At 39.4% G+C, this 20,393-nt stretch overlaps 1 protein-coding gene across 3 annotated transcripts in view; it reads left to right on the top strand.

Moving 5' to 3' along the window:
- LOC117366181 (tRNA selenocysteine 1-associated protein 1-like) overlaps window positions 1-20,393 on the top strand; it is a 56,608-nt gene that overhangs the window by 19,302 nt on the left and 16,913 nt on the right. For all 3 annotated transcript variants that reach the window (XM_033957367.1, XM_033957366.1, XM_033957365.1), the window contains exons 4-6: window positions 13,210-13,262; window positions 17,874-18,005; window positions 19,294-19,413. In XM_033957367.1, coding sequence (XP_033813258.1) covers window positions 13,210-13,262; window positions 17,874-18,005; window positions 19,294-19,413 — 305 coding nt within the window. The remainder of the gene's footprint in view (window positions 1-13,209; window positions 13,263-17,873; window positions 18,006-19,293; window positions 19,414-20,393) is intronic.

Genomic DNA, 20,393 nt, shown 5'->3' with positions numbered 1-20,393 from the left:
TAATGGGCAGACTGGATGGACCATTCAGGTGTTTATCTGCCATCATTTACTATGTTACATTGTATTGTTTTAGCCTTTCCTCTGGATTTTTCACCCTGCTGCCAACGTTCTTTTGCGTATCATATTCATCTGTTTTATCCTGCTTATTCCCTTTCATTATTCTCTCTTTGCACTTGCCATTCCGTCTATTACGTACTTCTGTCCTCATGATCCTTTCACACATTCCTCAACTTTTCCTCCAGCTCCCTCCTTCCCATTTTCTCTTTTTCCACCCCTTTCTTTCATCCACTGATTTATCCTTCATCTTGCTCCTTCCACCTTTCTACTATCTCTCTTCATCTTAACCAACTTAATTTCTCCTCACCTCCATACACAATTCTATCCTTTTCCCATAATTCACAACAGATCACATGTAAAGTGATGCTGGTTCGCACAGCTCTTCTTCCTCCTCTTCACATGCTTCCACTTTTAAATAAGTACACATGTAGAAGGAGGAGAAGATCACTCTGTGTGCTTCGAATCTCTGTGGTATAGCTTAAACACTGCCTGCAGGCCACCTGTCTGCTTTTGACTCCAATGTATTGGCTCAATCATCCAATGACTGATTGAGTCCCTGAGAATTTGGGTTATCTCCTTGGCCCCCCCCCCCTCAAATTCTGTCCATGGGGCACCTCATGAGTTTGTGAAATGCTTTATTATGATAGAAGTCAGCTACTGAATTAATACTGGCTTTAAAATCACACTTCAGTCATTTTACATAATAATGGTTTCCTTTTTCCCCACAGTTAAAACAAAAATAAAAGAAACAATTCCAAAAGCTACTTTATCCTAGGACAAGCAGGCAGCATATTCTCAGATGTGGGTGACATCATCCACGGAGCCCAGTACGGACAGTGTTAAAAGTGAACAGTCACTTTAAGTTTTAAGAAACTTCATGACTGCCTGCACCTCACATGTGCGAGTGCCTTCCTGCCCTTTATTGGCTTGTGGTTCATCAGTTATTCATTTTTCATGGAATAAAGAAGTGCTTTTTCTGGACTTTGTCCAGTCTGCATTGCCTTCAGCCCGTAAAGTTTTTGTACTGAGTGGCCTTTAGCCCTATTTTCTTCTTTATTTAATTGTTATTTTTAGTTAAAAACTAAAAAAAATTATAATAATATAATTTGCTTTTTGTCATTTGGGCCTTCAGCCTTCATGTTTTTTTCTCGGCAGGCTTTTCTGTTTTCTCATTGAGTTTAATTTTGTCGCCATAAATTTTCCGTCCATGTCAAAACCGTTGACCAGTTTAAAAAAAAAAAAAATCTTTATTCATTTTCAATATTACATCAAGTGTACAAACATCAAAACAATAAAATTAAACATATCACTTGACAATCTTTCTCTTATAATACATAAAATTACCACCCTCCCCTCCCATCATTCCCTCTATTATTTTCCCAATATGAATACTAATATATAAAGCCATTGACCAGTTTTAAAAAGTGCTATCAATGCCAGCAGCCTATCTCAGTCACTGACTCATATAGTTGATGTTTGCCGTGTTTGGACCCTGAGCATTGTGTTAACCCTGCATGCGCTGTTCCTCCTTACAAAACTGCTCACTAAAGGCTTGTCACATTCAATAAGAGAAGCTCTTTGGTTCAGCCATGGACACCGGAAAACATTCTGAGCCGGTGGTACTGAGTTCAGCATTGACATTGGATGAGCTTCCAGCATCGGGAAAGCCAGCTAAGAAGCCATCCTCTTCCTAGCGAGTGTTGCAGGCCTTTACAGCATCGAGTCCCTTGATGTAGGCCAAACATCGATGCCATTGCTCTCCATCTCTGCAGGTTATGTCTCCTTCAGGGCGTGCATCCACCTCGAGGTTACCCACCCAAAGACACTCTGCCACACTAATGGTACCTGCTGTTGAGCCAAGGGTACAGTTGCAGCTCTTCAAAGAGCAAATTGATGAGGTTTTCAGGCGGGATATTGGTGACATTTTTAATTTACATGTGACACCGGTGCTAACATCAACTCCCTTGGTACCAGCCCAGCCCAAGCATAGCACCTCGAGGCCATGGGATACTGATTCCAGATCTCCATCGAGGCGTCAGTCTAACTCTCGTCAATCTGCCAGTAGACAACAACGCTCTCCATGGAGGCATCGATCCTCAACATCTCAACAGTGACGCTCCCCATCAAAATATCATCGCTCTTCATTGAAGCATCGATGCTGTTCTTTGATGCATCGATGCTCTTTATTGAGGCATCGTTGTTCTACATCATATTGATCCCATGTTTCCAGGGATAAGAAAACTTCTTTCATTCTTCTTCATAGTCTTCATCGGATTGGTTCTGAAGACATCAAGGAGCATCGTCTTGTCATTTTCATCATTCTCCTTTTCATTCTTCATCTTACAGAGTCACCTGGGGTTGCTGCAGTTAATTCTGATCTCTCCCGTCTCCATACTGACTCTTGAGTGTGAGCCCACTTTGTCTGATTTTGAGTCATATGGCATACCTTCAGATCCATTTCCTTCTCCAAGAAGATGATCTTCTGAAGGACTTTCTTGTACTAAATACATTAGATAGTTGGGAAAGGCCCTCCCTGTCAAATTAGAGGCTGACACAGCTCCTTGATGCCTTAGATTATGACGAACCTCCTAAAGCAGGGTTGTCCAATGTCGGTCCTCGAGGGCCGCAATCCAGTCGGGTTTTTAGGATTTCCCCAATGAATATGCATGAGATCTATTAGCATATATAGAGATCTCATGCATATTTATTGGGGAAATCCTGAAAACCCGACTGGATTGCGGCTCTCGAGGACCGACATTGGACACCCCTGTCCTAAAGAACTTCTCAAGTTGCCATTGCATAATCTTCTTAAGGAGGCCCTCTTTCGAAACTGGGAGACTCCTCTTTCTGCAGCTCCAAGAAAAATTGATTCACTCTACAGAATAATTTCTTGCCCTGTATTTGACAAACCGCAACTACTACACCAATCATTGCTCGTGGAGTCGACCCTTAAAAATTTCTAGTACCAAAGTTTATACTTCTGCACCACCGGGACGTGAGGGTCGTACAAATTTGGTCGCCGTCTCTACCAAAACTCTATGTCCCACCAAAAAGCTGGCCAAAAGCCAAAGAAGACTTCTGTGAATTTGTCCTACATAATTCAATTGGTCCTTCCTACAATATCATTGCAGGAGATATAAACATACACTTAGATGAAGAGGACAACACAAACGCGAAAGATTTTAAACTTTCTATCCCTACTCAACTACAACCTCCCTTTACCCACACAAACACATGAAAAAGGTCATCATTTAGATGTGGTAGCTATGTCCATAAAGGAAATCCCAGACCCTGTCATCTCTCTACCGCAAGGCTCCTGGTGCCACGATATCTGGTCTGACCATTTTACTTATTATTTCAAGTTAATTTGGTCTTATAGTAAAACTAAAACACGTCCAATGATAAAAAGAGAACACCACACAAGAGGCTATATTAATCCAGAAGAATACTGGTTGCACTACGAACTGCAAACAGAGATAGAAGGAATCGATTTCTGGGATCACTGGATGATAACCAGCACATCCATTCTAGATAAAATTGCCCCCAAACGTAACAGCAAAAGCAATGCAAACAAATATAACAAATGGTTCGACATCGAACTTCTAAAAACGAATCAACTAGCCAGACAATTGTAAAGAACCTGGAAAAAACAGGAGAATCAGCAGACCGTAACAAATGGAGAGCTATTATAAAAATATACAAACAAATGATAAAAGACAAACATAAAGCATTCTACTCCACTAAAATTAACTCATCTTGCAATGATTCGCAAGGAATCAATACAAAAGAGCTATTCAACCTGGTCACGCCAATATATTCGACACCACTCGATACACCATACCCACACACAACACTAAGTTACTCTCTGCGAATAACTTAGCGCTGCACTTCGATTCAAAAATTAAAAACCTTAGAAACCACTGCTCAACAAACGACCCTAATGATCATCAAATAGCTAACACCCAAGGAAATAACATACCAGCAGACATGATCTGGAGCTCCTTTCAAGACCTAAAATGGAGTGATTACATCAAACTATACAACAAATACTAGTCTAAAACTTATTGTGTTCTGGTCTCATGCCCCCCAGAAATTATGAAAGCGGCACCATTACAATTCAAACTATCGCTGCTACAATACCTGGCCCACAACTTAAAAAATGGGAAGTTCCTCTCTAATAACGGTCACATAATAATAACCCCAATTCTAAAAAATCGCAAAGAACCCTCAGCCCTAATAACCAACTACAGACCGGTAGCATCCATTCCGTTTATTGTAAAAATCATGGAGGGACTAGTACATACCCAACTGATGGACTGTCTTAATCAGTTCTCTCTTCTACATGAAACCCAATCCGATTTCAGACCTTTATTCAATACGGAGACAGTAATTGCAGCTATTTTAGACAACCTGCGCCTACTGTTTAGCAGGGGCCTCAATGCATTGGTTATGCAATTCGATATGAGTTCAGCCTTTGACCTGGTAGACCACAGGAAAATGCTACAATGCCTAGACACCATTGGTATCAAAGACGAGGTGCTGAACTGGTTTCATGGCTTCCTTACATCCCGCACCTATCAGGTACGCTTCAATTATGAGCTTTCCGATACCTGGAGCAATCCATCCGGTGTGCCACAAGGGTCACCATTATCTCCATTGCTATTTAACGTCTACATGTCCTCACTGAGCTTGCAATTAACTCAGCTGGGGATAAAACTATTCAGTTATGCAGATGACTTCACGATTATAAACTCCTTTGCTGACTCTATCTCGGAAACTATTCCCAAGGCTTCAGAAGCCATAACATGATGGAGCAATGGATGACAAACTTCAAGCTCAAATTTAATTCAGAAAAAAACAAAATTCTTCATTGCTTCACCACATCCGTTTGACATCAAAACACCTCTATGCATCAATGAACTTAATCACCCCATCCAGCCCACCATAAAGATACTAGGCGTAACTCTAGATCAATGCCTAACCCTGAAAGACAAGGTGGACTCCTTAATCAGAAAGGGTTTCTTCACTCTCTGGAAACTCAGATCCATTAAAGCTTATTTTGATACGTCGGCATTCAGAACCCTGGTCCAATCCCTCATACTAAGTCAACTTGACTACTGTAACATCGCCTACTTAGCTATTTCCCCAAAAAATATACGACGTGTACAACTAATGCAAAATGCAGCGGTCAGATTAATCTTCGGACTAAAGAAATTCGATCATGTATCACCCTACTACCGGCAGTTACATTGGCTACCGATGGAAGCACGCATAAAGTTTAAATTCGCCTGCTTCTGCTTTAAAGCGCTAAACGGACTTGCCCCTAAATACAGAATTGACCTTTTCTCCTTCTCTGCCAACAGACACAAGAGAAGCTCTCATTCCTACTTCGTTTCCCCCCCAGTTAGAGGTTGTAAATTGAAAAAACACCATGAATACCTTCTTTCACATCAAGCAGTATTGTGGGGTAAAGACCTAGATCAACTGCTTTCGCCCACTACTTATGAGGAATTCAGAAAACGTCTAAAAACTCAACTGTTCCTAAAGTATCTAGACAACTGACCCACTCATCTTCTTTCTCCTCCATAGTGATTCCTCTGTCCTATTAATCTCTTTCTCCTCAACAACGCATTTCCGGTCCTATTAACTCTCCTATTCCTCCCTCTTAAATTCAATCAATTTGTACCTCGCTTAATCTATTGTAAACCGCATATGCTATCCTTCAGACTGAAACTTAATCCCGACAAATCTAAATTCTTCTTAGCCACCCCCAATGACAAAATCAAGGACACTACTATTCAACTGAAAGGAACAACTTACCCCCTCGAACCCACCCTAAAAATTCTGGGAGTCACACTCGACAAAAACTTATCCTTAGAAAACCACACTGACCTCACGGTCAGGAAAAGCTTCTCCGTACTCTGGAAGCTACGCACCATAAAAAAATACTTTGATGACACTTCTTTCCGCCTACTTGTACAATCTTCCATCCTCAGCATCCTTGACTACTGCAACATCATTTACCTTAACGCCACGAAGAAAACTACCAGGAGACTAAAAATAATCCAAAATACAGCTGTGCGTCTCATCTTCGGCCTAAAGAAATGGGAACACGTCACCCCCTTTTACCACCAACTTCACTGTCTGCCATTTGAATCTAGAGTTATTTTTAAATTCGCTTGCTTCTGCTACAAATCGGTAAAGGGTTCTTCTCCAAGCTACATCAATCCTCATTTTAACCGGTACTACACAAACAAGAAATCCCGTAGAATTCAGCTGTTTGCCTTCCCCTCGCTAAAACTTTGTCACCTCAAAAGATTCCTAGACAAAACCTTCGCCTTCCAAGCAGCCAAGCTGAACTCATGGCTTGCCCAAATGATTCTCGAGGCCCCCACTTACCTCGGCTTCAGAAAATCACTTATAACTTACCTTTTTAGGGAACATGACCCCTAAGGAACCCCCAATCTTCTTTACTCTTCGCCCCCCCCCCAATTCGCCCCTTGCTCTCACCCTCCTCTACGATAGCTGCTCCTTTCCCGACCTCCTCCAATCCCCCTCCCTCCTCTATCAAATTCGGTTAAATTTGTTATATAGCTGATAAATTGCTGTAAATCTGCTGTCTACGTGGATCCTAATCTAACTGATGTAAACCGCCTAGAACTCGCTGGGTATGGCGGTATATAAGAATAAAATTATTATTATTATTATTATAAAACTTAACGGTATTGCGGTATATAAACTGTTATTATTATTATGTTGGCCAATAGAGTGCTTAATTACAACTTCTACATGTCATTTTATTTTAAACATCTTGTAAAGAAGTTGGCAGACTTCGAGCAGTATAGTCCTCCAGAACATCTTGTGGATTTTTAGCAAACATAACATTTTGCTTACATACCACAGGCCCGTGAAGCTCTATGTGGTTTACAAAAGAGAAAGTTGTTACAATTAAATAGAATAACTTAATTTCCTATATACTTAGTGAACAGATATATTTTCAAATGCCTCCTGAAATCTAAGTAAGTGCTGGAAGTCATAATTAAGAAATTTAAATCTTTGTCCCAGGATGCCGCCTGATAGGATGAGATGTTGGTGGAATTGTTTAAATTTGCATCCTTTTACAGATAGAAAAATGAAAGTGGCATGTGAGGGTCTAGTATGTTTACTAGTGACAAGTGAGAATGAATTCATGGGGTAAATAGGGGTAAGGCCAAATAGGGTTTTATAACAGAAATATCTGAACTTGAACTTAATCTGAGCATCTACTGACAATCAGTGCAATTCACGGAAGAAGGCAGTGACATGGTCAGACTTCAGCCTGAAAATCAGTCTTACTGCTGCATTTTGGACAATGCGCAATCTCTGCAAGTTTTTCAATATTCCTGCCAAATAAACAATGTTACAGTAATCTAGTTGACTCAAGACCAGAGACTAAACCAAGAGACTGAATGAGGTGACATCAAGGTATGCTCTGATTGAGCGGAGCTTCCATAAAGTATGAAAACCCTTCCTTACCAGAACATCCACCTGATCTTCATGGTCAGATTCTGGTCCAAGATTACACCTAAGATTTTAATTGTTAAGTCAATTGGATATGTTATGTTGTTTATTGTCAGAGATGTTTTGGTATGATTTTGGCGTGGAGAGGTGAAGAAGAATTTCAGTTTCTCTGAATTCAATTTCAGTTTAAATTTGGTTATCCATTGTTCCATTAGTCTAAGTACTTATGTGACTATGTAGATGACTTGAGAAAGAGAATATAAAATAGGAATCATAATTCCCGCATAACTGAACAACTTTATTCCCAGATGTGTTAGCCTCTCTCCTAATGAAGACATGGACATTAAAGATTAGAGGGGACAATGGTGACTCTTGAGGGACTCCACTTGGATTGCTCCAATTACCTGAAAGAGTATCATTAAATCAAACTTGATAAGTTTGTGTTGTGAGTAAACCATGGAACCATTCCAGCACTCTTCAATGAATACCAATAGCATCCAAGGATTTCAGCAATTTGTTATGATCAACTAACTTAAAAATGGACCCCACAGTCTTCTACAAACCAGGAAATATATGACAAGGACAGCATTTGATGCTTTTGAAATGTCATCCAGAGCATCTGCCATGTCTGTTGCGATGAGATGTCTTGCTTGGCTACAAGTCTCTGACATGGTTATTAATCTTGAGGACCGTTTAGCCAACATTCCATGTGTGGGGGAAGAACTCTTCAGTGCTAGAATAGAGGCTGCTACTCAAAAGCTGACTCAGCATGAGTAGAATTGGAACTCTTTGAATAGATCAAAGACTAAGAGTCAACCATCTATGTCTGCTCCAAAGTCTGCTACTTATTCCTTCAAGAGACGAAACCCTGCAACATCCTCTTCTTCCAAATCACCATCACAGAAGAGACAAAAGCAGCAGTGACCTCAAAAGACCCAGACTTTGGCTGCTCAAAAGCCAGCTCAGTCTTTTTGATGTGCTTCTATGGAGTATGACCACCATATCTCCCTCTCAGCCTCTTCCCCAGTCGGAGGTCGACTGCAATTATATTATCGACGTTGGGTTCTCATCACGACGGACTCTTGAGTCCTAAAGGTCATCAAGGAGGGTTACCCACTCCATTTCCTAACAATATCTCCAAATCACCCTCCAAAGGATTCCTCTTTCACTTCACAACAGACGTCCCTTCTTCAGGAAATCGAAACTTTGCTTTAGCTAAATGCCATAGAAGTAGAAAAAGGGGTTCTATTCTAGGTTTTTTCTAATCCCAATAAAGACATGAGGTCTTTGACCAATTGTCGACCTCAGAGACTTAAACAATACTTAGTCAAAGAAAAGTTTTGCATGCTATCTCTAAAAACTCTATACCATCCTCTAGAACAAAATGAATGACTATGCACCCTGGACCTCAAAGAGGCTTACACACATATATCCATACACCCTGCTCACTGGAAACTTATGCGTTTTCATGTTGCTCATCAACACTGCCAATACAAAGTTCTGCCAGTTGGCCTGGCCTCTTCTCCAAGAGTATTCACTAAGTGCCTAGTGGTCATAGCAGCAACCCTGTGTACTCATGGGTTTCAAGTATTTCCATATCTGGACGATTGGCTGATAAAAGCTGCCTCGCTTCAAGATATACTCTTCAACAACTAGGGTTCAAAGTCAACTTTCCAAAGTCCTTCCACTCACCCTATTTCCTGTTTCTCATGTAGATTGTTGTGTAGGGCAAAACTTCCTACATCATTACACATTTAGATAAATCATCAGTCTCTTATTTCAATTAAACCACATCTACAAACCCACTTTTGAGGTGTTAATAAATACTTCCCCTAATTTGCCCTTGCTTTTTATTTGTCTTGCTTAGATTGTAAGCTCTTTTGAGCAGGGTCTCTCATGTCTATCTGTACAGTGCCATGTATACCTTATGGTGCTAAATAAACATGTAATGCATGTGCGAATTTCTGTGGAAGATGGCGTTTGTGATGGCATGAACATCTGTTGCCTGTATGTGGTAAGAGCGGATAGCGTAGCTGGTTTTAAGAAAGGTTTGGACAAATTCCTGGAGGAAAAGTCCATAGTCTGTTATTGAGAAAGACATGGAGGAAACCACTGCTTGCCCTTTATTGGTAGCATGGAATATTGCTACACCTTGGGTTTTGGCCAGGTACTAGTGACCTGCATTGGCCACCGTGAGAACGGGCTACTGGGCTTGATGGACCATTGGTCTGACCCAGTAAGGCTATTCTTATGTTCTTATGTTCAAACATCCCAAAAACTGCAATTCATAGGAGCCCTTATCTACACTGTTCATTTATGGACTTTCCTACCTCAACAAAGACAGGACACTTTGCTTCAGCTTTACAAGAAAATTTTTTCTTCTGCAAATCATTTCAGCCAGACAGATGATGTGGCTCTTGGGACACATAGCATTCACAGTCCATGTTAACCCCTTTGCAAGGCTCCATCTTAGACCAGCTCAGTGGACCCTAGCATCTCAGTGATCTCAGTTTCTCGATCCTTTCTCTCAAAAGATTACAGTCACCTTACCTCTTCGGCAATCTCTTCAGTGGTGGATGGATCTGACCTGTCTTTCCAGGGGTCTACTATTTCACATCCCTCAACATCTGAAAGTGCTCACCACAGATATGCCCATGTATCTGTGGTTCGCTCCGGGGAAATGCTTAAAAAGAGGGTTCTCGTTGAGGAAGGTTTCTTGGAGTGGGTTCACTCCGGGAAATTCTTAGAGGGAGGGTTCTTCGAGTGGGCAGACTTGTTGGGCCTATGGCTCTTTTCTGCCGTTATACTCTATGTTTCTATGTATGCCTGGGGAGCGCACCTGGATGGTCTTTGCACACGTGAGGTCTCTGGTCTGCTCAAGAGAAAACATTACACATCAACCTATTAGAGCTGAGAGCAATTAAAAATGCTCTACAAACCTTTCAGACCACTCTTTCCAATCAGGTCGTCCTGGTTTGAATGGACAATCAAGTAGTGATGTATACATCAACAAGCAAGGAGGAACAGGCTCGCTTTCTCTCTGTCAAGAAGCCAGTACGTTTGGAACTGAGCAATTGTTCGAAACATATTTCTCAATGCTATATATGTGCAAGGGTCACAGAACATTCTAGCCAACAAACTCAGCAGATTTCTTTGACCGCACAAGTGGACTCTCAACTCCAAAGTATTACGCAACATTTTTTCACTATGAGGGACTCCTCAGATAGATCTGTTTGCCTCCCCCGCAGTCACAAATTGCCTCAATTCTGTTCCAGGCAATATTTCTCTAGCTGTCTGGAAGCAGATGCCTTTCTTTTGGATAAGACAGACATGATCCTATACACATTTCCACCAGTCCCTCTCATTCTCAAGACCAAACTCAAAACAAGAGTCAGCCACCATGATCCTGATAGTTTCTCGGTGGCCCAGACAACCTTGATACTTCCATCTTCTTCAGCTGAGTTCCAGGGATCCAGATCCCTTGCAAATCTTTCCATCTCTGCTCACTCAGAGTGAAGGGTCTCTTTTACACCACAATCTGCAATCACTACACTTCACAGCTTGGTACCTCTCAACATAACTTAAACAGATTCTAATCTCTCTGACGCAGTATAAGCCATTATATCTGCTTCCAGAAAACCACCTACAAAGCAGTGTTATCAACAAAAGTGGACACGTTTCAATATTTAAGTGCACTCTCCAACACTATGACGCTCCATCTTCTTTATCTTCAGTATTAGATTACCTTCTCCATCTTTCCAATCATGGACTAAAACCCACTTCGGTCAGAGTTCAGCTGAGTGCTATTAATGCTTTCCATGTTCCTGTCAACAATAAATCTCTGGCCTCTCATCCTCTTGTTTCCAGGTTTATGAAGGGACTTTTCAATTCCAAACTTCTACTCAAGTCTCTTCCAGTTGTCTGGGATCTTAATATAGTCCTAGCCACTTTGATGAAATCACCATTTGAAACAATGGCTTATATTTGTCTCAAGTTTCTCACTTGGAATGTGGTCTTCTTGATTTCTCTCACATCTTCCAGTTGAGTGAGTGAACACCAAACATTGGTGTCGGACCCATTGTTCATAGTGTTCATCATAGTAAGGTGGTTCTCTGCACTCATCCTAAATTCCTTCCAAAAGTGGTCACAGAATTTCAACTCAATCCATTGTACTACCAGTTTTCTTCCCAAAGTCTCATACTCATTCTGTAGAAACTGCTCTTCACACGTTGGACTGTAAATATGCCTAGGGTTACTACATACAACGAACTAAGCCACTGTTCATCTCCTTTGATCCTAACAGATTGGGCAAGCCTGTAATCAAAAGAACTATTTCCACATGGCTAGAAGCCTGTATTTCTTTTTGCTATGTCCGAGGTATGGCAGCATCAATAGCTTTCTTACGTTTCATTCCCATTGATGAAATTTGCAAAGCACCTACTTGGTCCTGAATTCACACATTCATATCTAGCTACTGTCCAAGTTTATTTTACACTCAATATTCCGCAATAGGAAAACATCTTTGCGGTTTACATAAAATTAATATATAAAAATATTAAAAGATAGAACTACAATATCAATAGTAAAAGAAAGAAAAATAGAATGTATAAGAATTAAGTCTAGAATCCTATTCAAGATGACATGGTCGTTTTGGCCGAGCAGTATTAAAGAATTTATTTTCTTCTTAATGACCAACTCTCCCTCCATCCCATTTCAGTAAGCTAGGGAGTCCCACATGTAAGAATAGGTTGCCTGCTTATCCTAGGATAAAGCACAGTTACATACCAAATCTCCTATAATTTGTATTCCGCCTTGAACAATATATAATGTATAATGTATTCAAAATTAATTTTCCTATGAACTGTTTTCCTACCTTCTTCAACTCTATGTTTATAACCTAACTAATTTATTTTTCTCAAGTACTTTAGCAAGAATGTGAGCCTTTGGGACAGTCAGGGAACTCAAAGTACTCTCTCTTCATCTTAATTAATCTTACTTATTGCATTTCTTCTGTTTCAACTGTAAACCGCTTAGAACTTCACGGTACAGCGGTATATAAGAAATAAAATTATTATTATTATTATCCGGGGCCAGCAGGCAAATATTCTCACATCCCTCCCACCTCCCCTGGTTGGCTTCTTGATTAACGGAACTGAGGAACCATGAGCCAACGTCAGGCGGGAAGGCACTCGCGCATGCGCAGTGCAGCAGTTGTGAAGTTTCTTAAATTGACAGTTCACTTTTCACACTGTCCATACTGGGCTTCGTGGATGATATCAGTCACATGTGAGAATATCTGCCTGCTGTCCCCGGATAACACCTGTTATGGTAAGTAACTGTTCTTTTGGACTTGTCCAGTGATACTTTTATGTTAAACCAAACAAGGTATGTTCTTGGGGGAAGGTGTTTAAAAGGTCTGATACCATTCTTCCCTTACTCATATGCTGCATCTTGGGAAAAGTTGGTGGTGAGAACGAGAAGCTCTTGCTGCATCTGTTGACCTCTCGTGTGCAAACCTGCCTTCATGCTTTTCTTGCTCGTTCAGTGAAAGAGAACTGATGTCACTGTGGCGAGATTTATATTTAGAGAGATGAAAGATAAGAAGGTGACTTTTCCATAATCTTATTATTATTATTTTTTTTCTTATTGCAGCCTAAGCAGTTTAGACTGAACTATTCAATCCGTGAGAAATTACCGGAGAAAAGGTGAGCAAAATGGAAGTTGCAGTCACTGCAACATCAGGCGCTCAGGAAGTGTAGCATCACCTGTAACAAAACCAAAACAATATTCTTTCTTTTGCATCTTAGTAGGTTGTAATGCCATGAACAAATGAAATAAATATGAGCTTCTGATGAATGTTTCGCAACTTGCAGAGATTCAGAAAACAAAATAGTTCTGTTCTGGAAGTTGCCTTCTTCACTGACAGTGGATCCAATTATAGGTATAGGTTGAAAGTGAAGCAAAGTTAAGGCTATCTGGAATCTATATCTCACTTTAGGTTTATATATCTCAAAGGGACACCTGCCTGTAGGTTGCAGATTGTGTTGTTATCTTTCAATGGTTTGTGTTTCCAGAGATTCCAAAATTCCTTCTTGAGTTATGTACTATTGATGAAATGATCTTTTTTTAAAAAAAATTATTTTGTTTATTCAAATTTTCAAAATATAAACAAGTAAATCTACTTGAATACAGATTAGAAATGAAATGTACCACTCTTGGTCGGACTACGCATGGCCAATATAAAGCAAAAACTTAAACATTCTAAGAAATCATTATTAATTATTTAGTCCACAAATTATATGATCCAAGAACAAAGAAATAAAAAAAGAATTATACATATATCATGAGGACAGATTAGGAGAATAATCTCCCAGAGCCGGTTCATTAAACTGCGGGTGACACTATTGAACCAATACACTCCTGCCCCCCCCCCCCCTCTTTAGTCACAATAAATTCCAACAGTTGTTTCAGATCAAAAAAAAAAAGAAAATTTTTCCCTTCTAATGAGACACAGCATTTAGCAGCAAATTTTAAAACAAAAGATGCACCCAGAGCCAAGACCCTTGGTCTATAAATCAAGAAGTCTTTTCTGTGTCACTTGAGATACATCAGGAAACACTGGGATGATTGAACTGAAAAAAGTTTCATTCATATGTCTAAAGTAAGTTTGAAAAATTAAGTCTCTATCAAACTCCAATGCAAATGTCACTATAAGTGTAGATCTCTCAGTTATCACTTTCAGTGAGTTCTCCAAAATGTTAACTTTATTGCACTTTTTTCAGTTTCCACTGGTCCCGTAGGGGTAGAACTATCCTGTTTTTTCCCCCAAGGAAATATATTGTGCTCTAATTATTGGTGGTAAACTTTCCACTGGTATTAACAAAGTCTCTCTCAATTATCTTAGGACCATTTCCATGCCAGGAATTAATGGAGACTTAGGAAAATTCAGCAACCTCAGATTATTCCTTATCTGCTTATTTTCCATATACTCTAATTTTCTCTGAATCTCCATTGCTATGGTTTTAACTGGATTAATCTGTTTGTCTGCGCCACAAGATTTTAAGGACCATTTTAGTGCATCCAGACTCCAGTTTCCATCATCTTTCTCAAACCAAGTCTCCCAGTTGTTCATATTTCCGCATCAAAGTGGAGAAACATTATGATCGCATTTATGAATCAGTGCAGGACAATATGTTCCCATTTTTTATCTTTTGTTGTACAGCAGCCACATTTAAGGAGATGAATATTCTAGTTGTATATATTTATTTATTGGATTTATTAACCATCTTTTCATGAAGAGATTCACACAAAGCAGTTTGCAATATATTGAATAGTAATTAGGTTCTCTTAAGTATTTTCTCTATTTGTTCTGGGAGGCTCACAATCTAACTGTGGTACCTGGGGCACATGCTAGATTGGGGAGACAGATACCAGATCTGAGGGGAGGAAAGGAGATGCTAAAAACCACCTGGGGGAGGGAAGGAAAGATGGAAGGGAAGAAGACAGATGCCAGACTATGGGGGAGCAGAGGGAAGAAGATGAGTGCCAGACCAATGGGGATGGTGGAGGGAGAGGCACAGTAACAGAGCAATGGAAAAGGCAGAGAGAAGGCAGACAGTGGATGGAATGAATTGAATGAGGAGATGATGAGGAAAGCAGAAACCAGACAACAAAGCTTGACCTTAGAATTACATGGTTCTAACTGTACCGAAAGTTGGTTCGCAGTTAGAACCTTGTAATCCCATGTATAGACTAATTTCTGTACATAGAACCATGTAATTTCTTATGAAATGAAGGAACGGTTAAGTTGCAATAAATCCTCGTGAGTGTTGTAACATCTGCAAGTCAGATAGAACCCGGAAGTCATCGGAGTTAAAAATATTGAAAATTGTCACTTAGAACCCTGTAATTCTAAGGTCACGAAAGGTAGAAAAAAAAAAAAATTCTATTTCTTTTTTTTGCTTTAGGATAAAGTAATTTCCAGTGCAATAGGTGAGACATTCTAGACCTTAGGTTATTTCCCTTTACCTGCATGGACTGCAGAAGAGAACCATTCCAGGTTTTCCACTTCGCCGCTAGAGTACTTCATAGGTTAGCTTAGCTCCTCCCATCAGTCTTTCTCTTCTTCATGCATGGCTGCAGGTGTTAGAGTTCTGCTCTCCCACATTTATTATTTTTAATTTGATGAAGTTTCGTTTCCTTTCACGGTTCTTTTGCGTTTCAAGCAATTTTAACAGGCTCCCTGCTTGAAAATTCACAGACTTTGGTCTGTAGCTGACAGGCTGATCCCTTCGGGATACCTGTTAGCCAGTCTGCTTAGTCTTCCTTGGAGTTCAAGGCTGTCCCTGACCTAGTCTCACTCCCTGTTAAGCTGGGGGTCGAGCGCAAACTGTGTAGTGCGCTTAGGGGGCTCAGCAGTGTTCCGGAGCATACTGCCTGCGTTTTCACGCCTCTGCCCATCCAGATGCACATCCGGTGGTCCGCAGGGGTGGAGGCATAGTCAGATAGGGGTGTTTGACTAGCAGCCTGAAGATCAACTTGAAAGATAAATTTCCAGCAGTGTGGCAATGAATTCTAAACTGGCCATTGAAAAGGTTGGAAGCAGCTGCAGTCTGTCTGTGTCCAGTAAACTGAGTACAGTGGAGATGACAAGCTCCAAAATCAATCTTTTAAGTTAAATTTGAGGGGTTTTGAAGGTTTCCTAGTGTTCCTCTATGTTCCCCCAGCTGAAATTTATTATTTTTGTAATTTTTAAAGTTTCAGAAATGTGGTTTTTAGTGCGTTTTGTGAAGTAAACTTGGGTCCGTCGGCAATTTTGAATTTTTTTTTTTAAATTCTTTATTGATTTTTAAACTTTCATCAAGTGTACAGAAATTCATAATAAACACTATTAATTTGACCACTTGAACAACTTATCATTATATCCTATAAATAGAAATATAACCCTCCCCCCACCCTCCCTCAAAGCCCATTATTCATTATAAGATCATAAACCCTTCACTTGAAACCCTCCCCCCACCCAACATTAAGTGGTGTATAATTAATAGAAAAATGGCATTTAATCATGACAAAAAGATGTTAATGGCTCCCATATTTTAATAAAATTTTTATATTTTCCATTTCATATAAAGTGCAAATGCACTGTTTTTGACTGCAGCATGCTGTGGAACCTTGAGATTTTTCCACCGTCAGACCTAGTAGTCTATGTCAGTCCTTTATCCACTTTATTCTTTTCTCAAACAATCTCTGCTCCTGATGAAGTGGCGAAACGGAGCTCTGTCGAGTGGTGATTTATCGAGTGGTGATATCTATGAGTGATGTTAGGATAGTTTTGAAATGTGGCTTATCGTGGCCATTGTGTGTCTTTGAATGCTTACTGACTGAAGTTATTTATTCATTATTTATTGCTTGGTGTGTTTGTGGCACTTTAAAGTTCTTTGTATGTTAGCAAAAAAACTCCCTTTATAACCGGTGCTAGGGATTTTTATAATCCTCTTTTTCCTTTAGAGTTTTGTTTGTTGCATTTGACTTTTCAATCAATTTGAACTCCCATTATTCTTGTTAGTTATGCTATTTATGCTATGAATTTTTAGTGAGGATTTGCATTTGCACTTTATATGAAATGGCACATGTTATGGATTGTTAGTGGGGACTTGCATTTGCACTTTATATTTATATCGTCCCTTGTTTTGTCATATCTTATTGATATATATACATTTGTATTTTATGAATTATTAGCAAGCACTTCGCACTTTGTATTTTTCTCTAGATTATTTATTAAGTATTTATCTTTCATCACTTGCACTTTATACATAGGTATTGTTTTATTATAGTTGTTCACTGTATGGTCTACTATTTTATAGCATCAACTTATTTATTCCTTTATTTATTAGGTGGGTCTTTAGGGAGTGTATGTATTTATTATGCCTTCATAACCCCTTCTCCTTGGTGTAAAAGTCTATTTTTCTTTGGGAGTGTGATTTGATTTATACACTTATCAATTTCTTTTGGACTACATGATGTATGAGGCTATTCTCATTTAGACTACGGTCTGGTGCTGGTCACCTTTTGAGATATTGCCTGAGCCAGAGGTTTACGTTGATTCATCAAGGGCTCATACTGATGTCCATTATTTATAAATTTATAGATTTGCTTTACTCCTTTAGACTTTCTTCTTCCAAGGACCAGGTGTGCTAGCCAATTCTTTAGTGTTGTTATTCTTCGGATATTATTGGCTATTATCCAATTAGGGTTACATTATTGTGTTATTAAAAAGTTCATATCTAAGCCTCTATCTATCCTTACATTCTTTCTAGCTCAGACTACTGTGTATTTGTCAGAAACCTCAGCCCTGAAGTGGACGACAACACATTGCAAAATTTCTTTGCTCGATCTTATGCCTCCTTCAAAGCAGGAACTGTTGTGTTGAATGAATTTGGTATATCAAGGTAAGCCTCATTCTTAAGTCCTGTGTTTGTCTCCTCTGCATAATAGCCACCTGAATTAAATTTGTTCTAATTTTTGAAACTGTGTAGAGATACTTCATATTGGAATCCTGTGAAACAGAAGTTGGAAAAGCCAGGATTGCTTTTTTCCTAGTTACTTGTGGTCAAGTAGTGATCCTTCCACCTTCACACAAGGAAGAGGTAGACTGGGTGTTAACAGATTTTGTTAATTATACAGCAAAGTTATAACAAAGCAGAGTAGTATATAGTTGACCAGTGACACACAAACACCATTAAGATATCCCTTATTTTATTCTGGCATTCAGTTTGTAAAGAAAGAATGTGTTTTTATGTAGTTCTGTTTAGCATTCCAAATATACGCATTTTATAAAGATCACAAGCCAGTAAAGAGAGGAGACCTACAAATGAGTTTGCAAAATTAACTAACAGAACCAACAGGCAAATTGATATGCTTTAGTGCCTCTCCAGACTGGTACAGTTCACTGATGGGTAATAGCTTACCATGACCAGCAGGTGGAGACTGAGACAAAACTTTGGCTTTAATACTAATAACTGTGCTTTCCTCTAGTCTAACCAATCTGTTCTCAGTCTCAGTAGGTGTGGTAAGCTATGCCAGTTAGTGTAGGCCTATTGGAAGTTGTTTAGTGGCCTTGTCCCTGTTTGGTGCCGGACTGAGCTTGGGGGGGGGGGATCCTTTTGGGGGTCCGTTCGACCTCAGGGGTGTCACACTCAATGGGTCGTGAGTTGAAACCCTCCCCCCATTTCTTGCGCACGATTGTCTTGCATGCATTTGATAGTGCGTGCGATTGTCTTGCACACATTTGACTGGCCACCCTGTGGTTCAGCATACCATCCCTATCTACTGGAAAAGATATTATCAAGGTAAGAACCTAATCACTTTTTTAGTTTCATCTGCAAAGAAGCAAACTTACTTGACAGCCCTTCAGCAATATCACTTACAAAAGTGTTAAAAAGAACGGGCCCAAGAACCAAACCTTGAAGCATACTACTGGTAACATCCCTTTCCTCAGAGCGATTTCTATTGACCACCACCCTCTGTCGCCTTCCACTCATCCAGTTCCTGACCCAGTAATTGTCATTTTAAGAACCTTGGATGGATGATTGGTTGGGTTGGCCATATGTGGATCTGAACCTGTGAACACTAGGATTGTATAGATGTTACATGCAAGTAGTTTGGATAGTTGAGTTCTGCCTGGTGCACTTCAAGACGTTGTCATTCAGCCTTCTCTTATTTTATTTTCCCCTATAGAGGCTTTGCGTTTGTGAAATTTTCTGATGAAGCAGATCAAAAGAGAGTTCTTTCTGAGTGCCAGGGAGTTATTGGACTGGGGACGAAACCTATCAACTTAACTATAGCTATACCCAAGACGTAAGTGTTCTACAATTGGAGACAGAAATGCATAGTAATTACTTAATTTTTTCTTACGTATAAAAGAACATAAGGTTTGAGCAAATAAATAGATCAAGCTTTGGAATCCCATAATCACCAAAGAGCTTGTGCATTCCACACATTGAAAGGACACTAATTTCTAATAGGGCATGCCCTGCCATATGTGATTGATATGTTTTTGATGGGGTTCATTAATAGGAGAGAATATAAAAAGTAAATATTTAAAATGATGGTTTAGTATCAAATAATTTTTTTGTGAAGTGATTAAAAAAAAAATAGATTTCATTTTCAGTTAGTAGAAGCAGGGACTATACTAGGAAAGTAAAGACATTGTAAACTACAGCTTGGAGTTTGATGTGGGACAGAGGGAAAGTATTTAGTATTTATATACCACTTATAACCTAAGTGGTTTACATTCAGGTACTCAAGCATTTTTTCCTATTTGTTCCGGTGAGTTCACACTCTACCTAATATAACTGGGACAATGGGGGATTAAGTGACTTGTATCAAAAATTATATATACAGGAAATAAGAGAGAAGAAAAAAATCTTTCCAAAAATACATCTCTTCTGGAATCTTTAAATAAACTTTTTTTATTTTAGTTCAATTCTTTATTCATTTTTCATCTTCCATCAAGTACACAATATTACATCAATTGAATCATACACATCACTTGAAATTCTTTCTATTGTCATCTTAAATTATCTCCCTCCCCCACCCACCCTTTTCACAAATATTGCAATCAAAAAAATAACATACATGTGCTAGATTCATAGATATTGATTGAACCTATATTATAACTATATACCCACCCCCCTCCCTTCTGGAATCTTTAAATAAACTTTATCTTGGAGAAACGGTGGTGAAAAGTCTTCTTCCCCACTTCGTCTCTGATATATTTTTAAAGTATATAATCAATCAAAAAGGGGAAGGAGCCTCAGATCCTCGTGCGTTGTATA

Source organism: Geotrypetes seraphini, chromosome 8 (assembly GCF_902459505.1).
Source record: "Geotrypetes seraphini chromosome 8, aGeoSer1.1, whole genome shotgun sequence".
Lineage (NCBI taxonomy): Eukaryota > Metazoa > Chordata > Amphibia > Gymnophiona > Dermophiidae > Geotrypetes > Geotrypetes seraphini.
The sequence above is the reverse complement of the archived record's forward strand: the minus strand, read 5'-3'. Positions and strand labels throughout refer to the sequence as shown.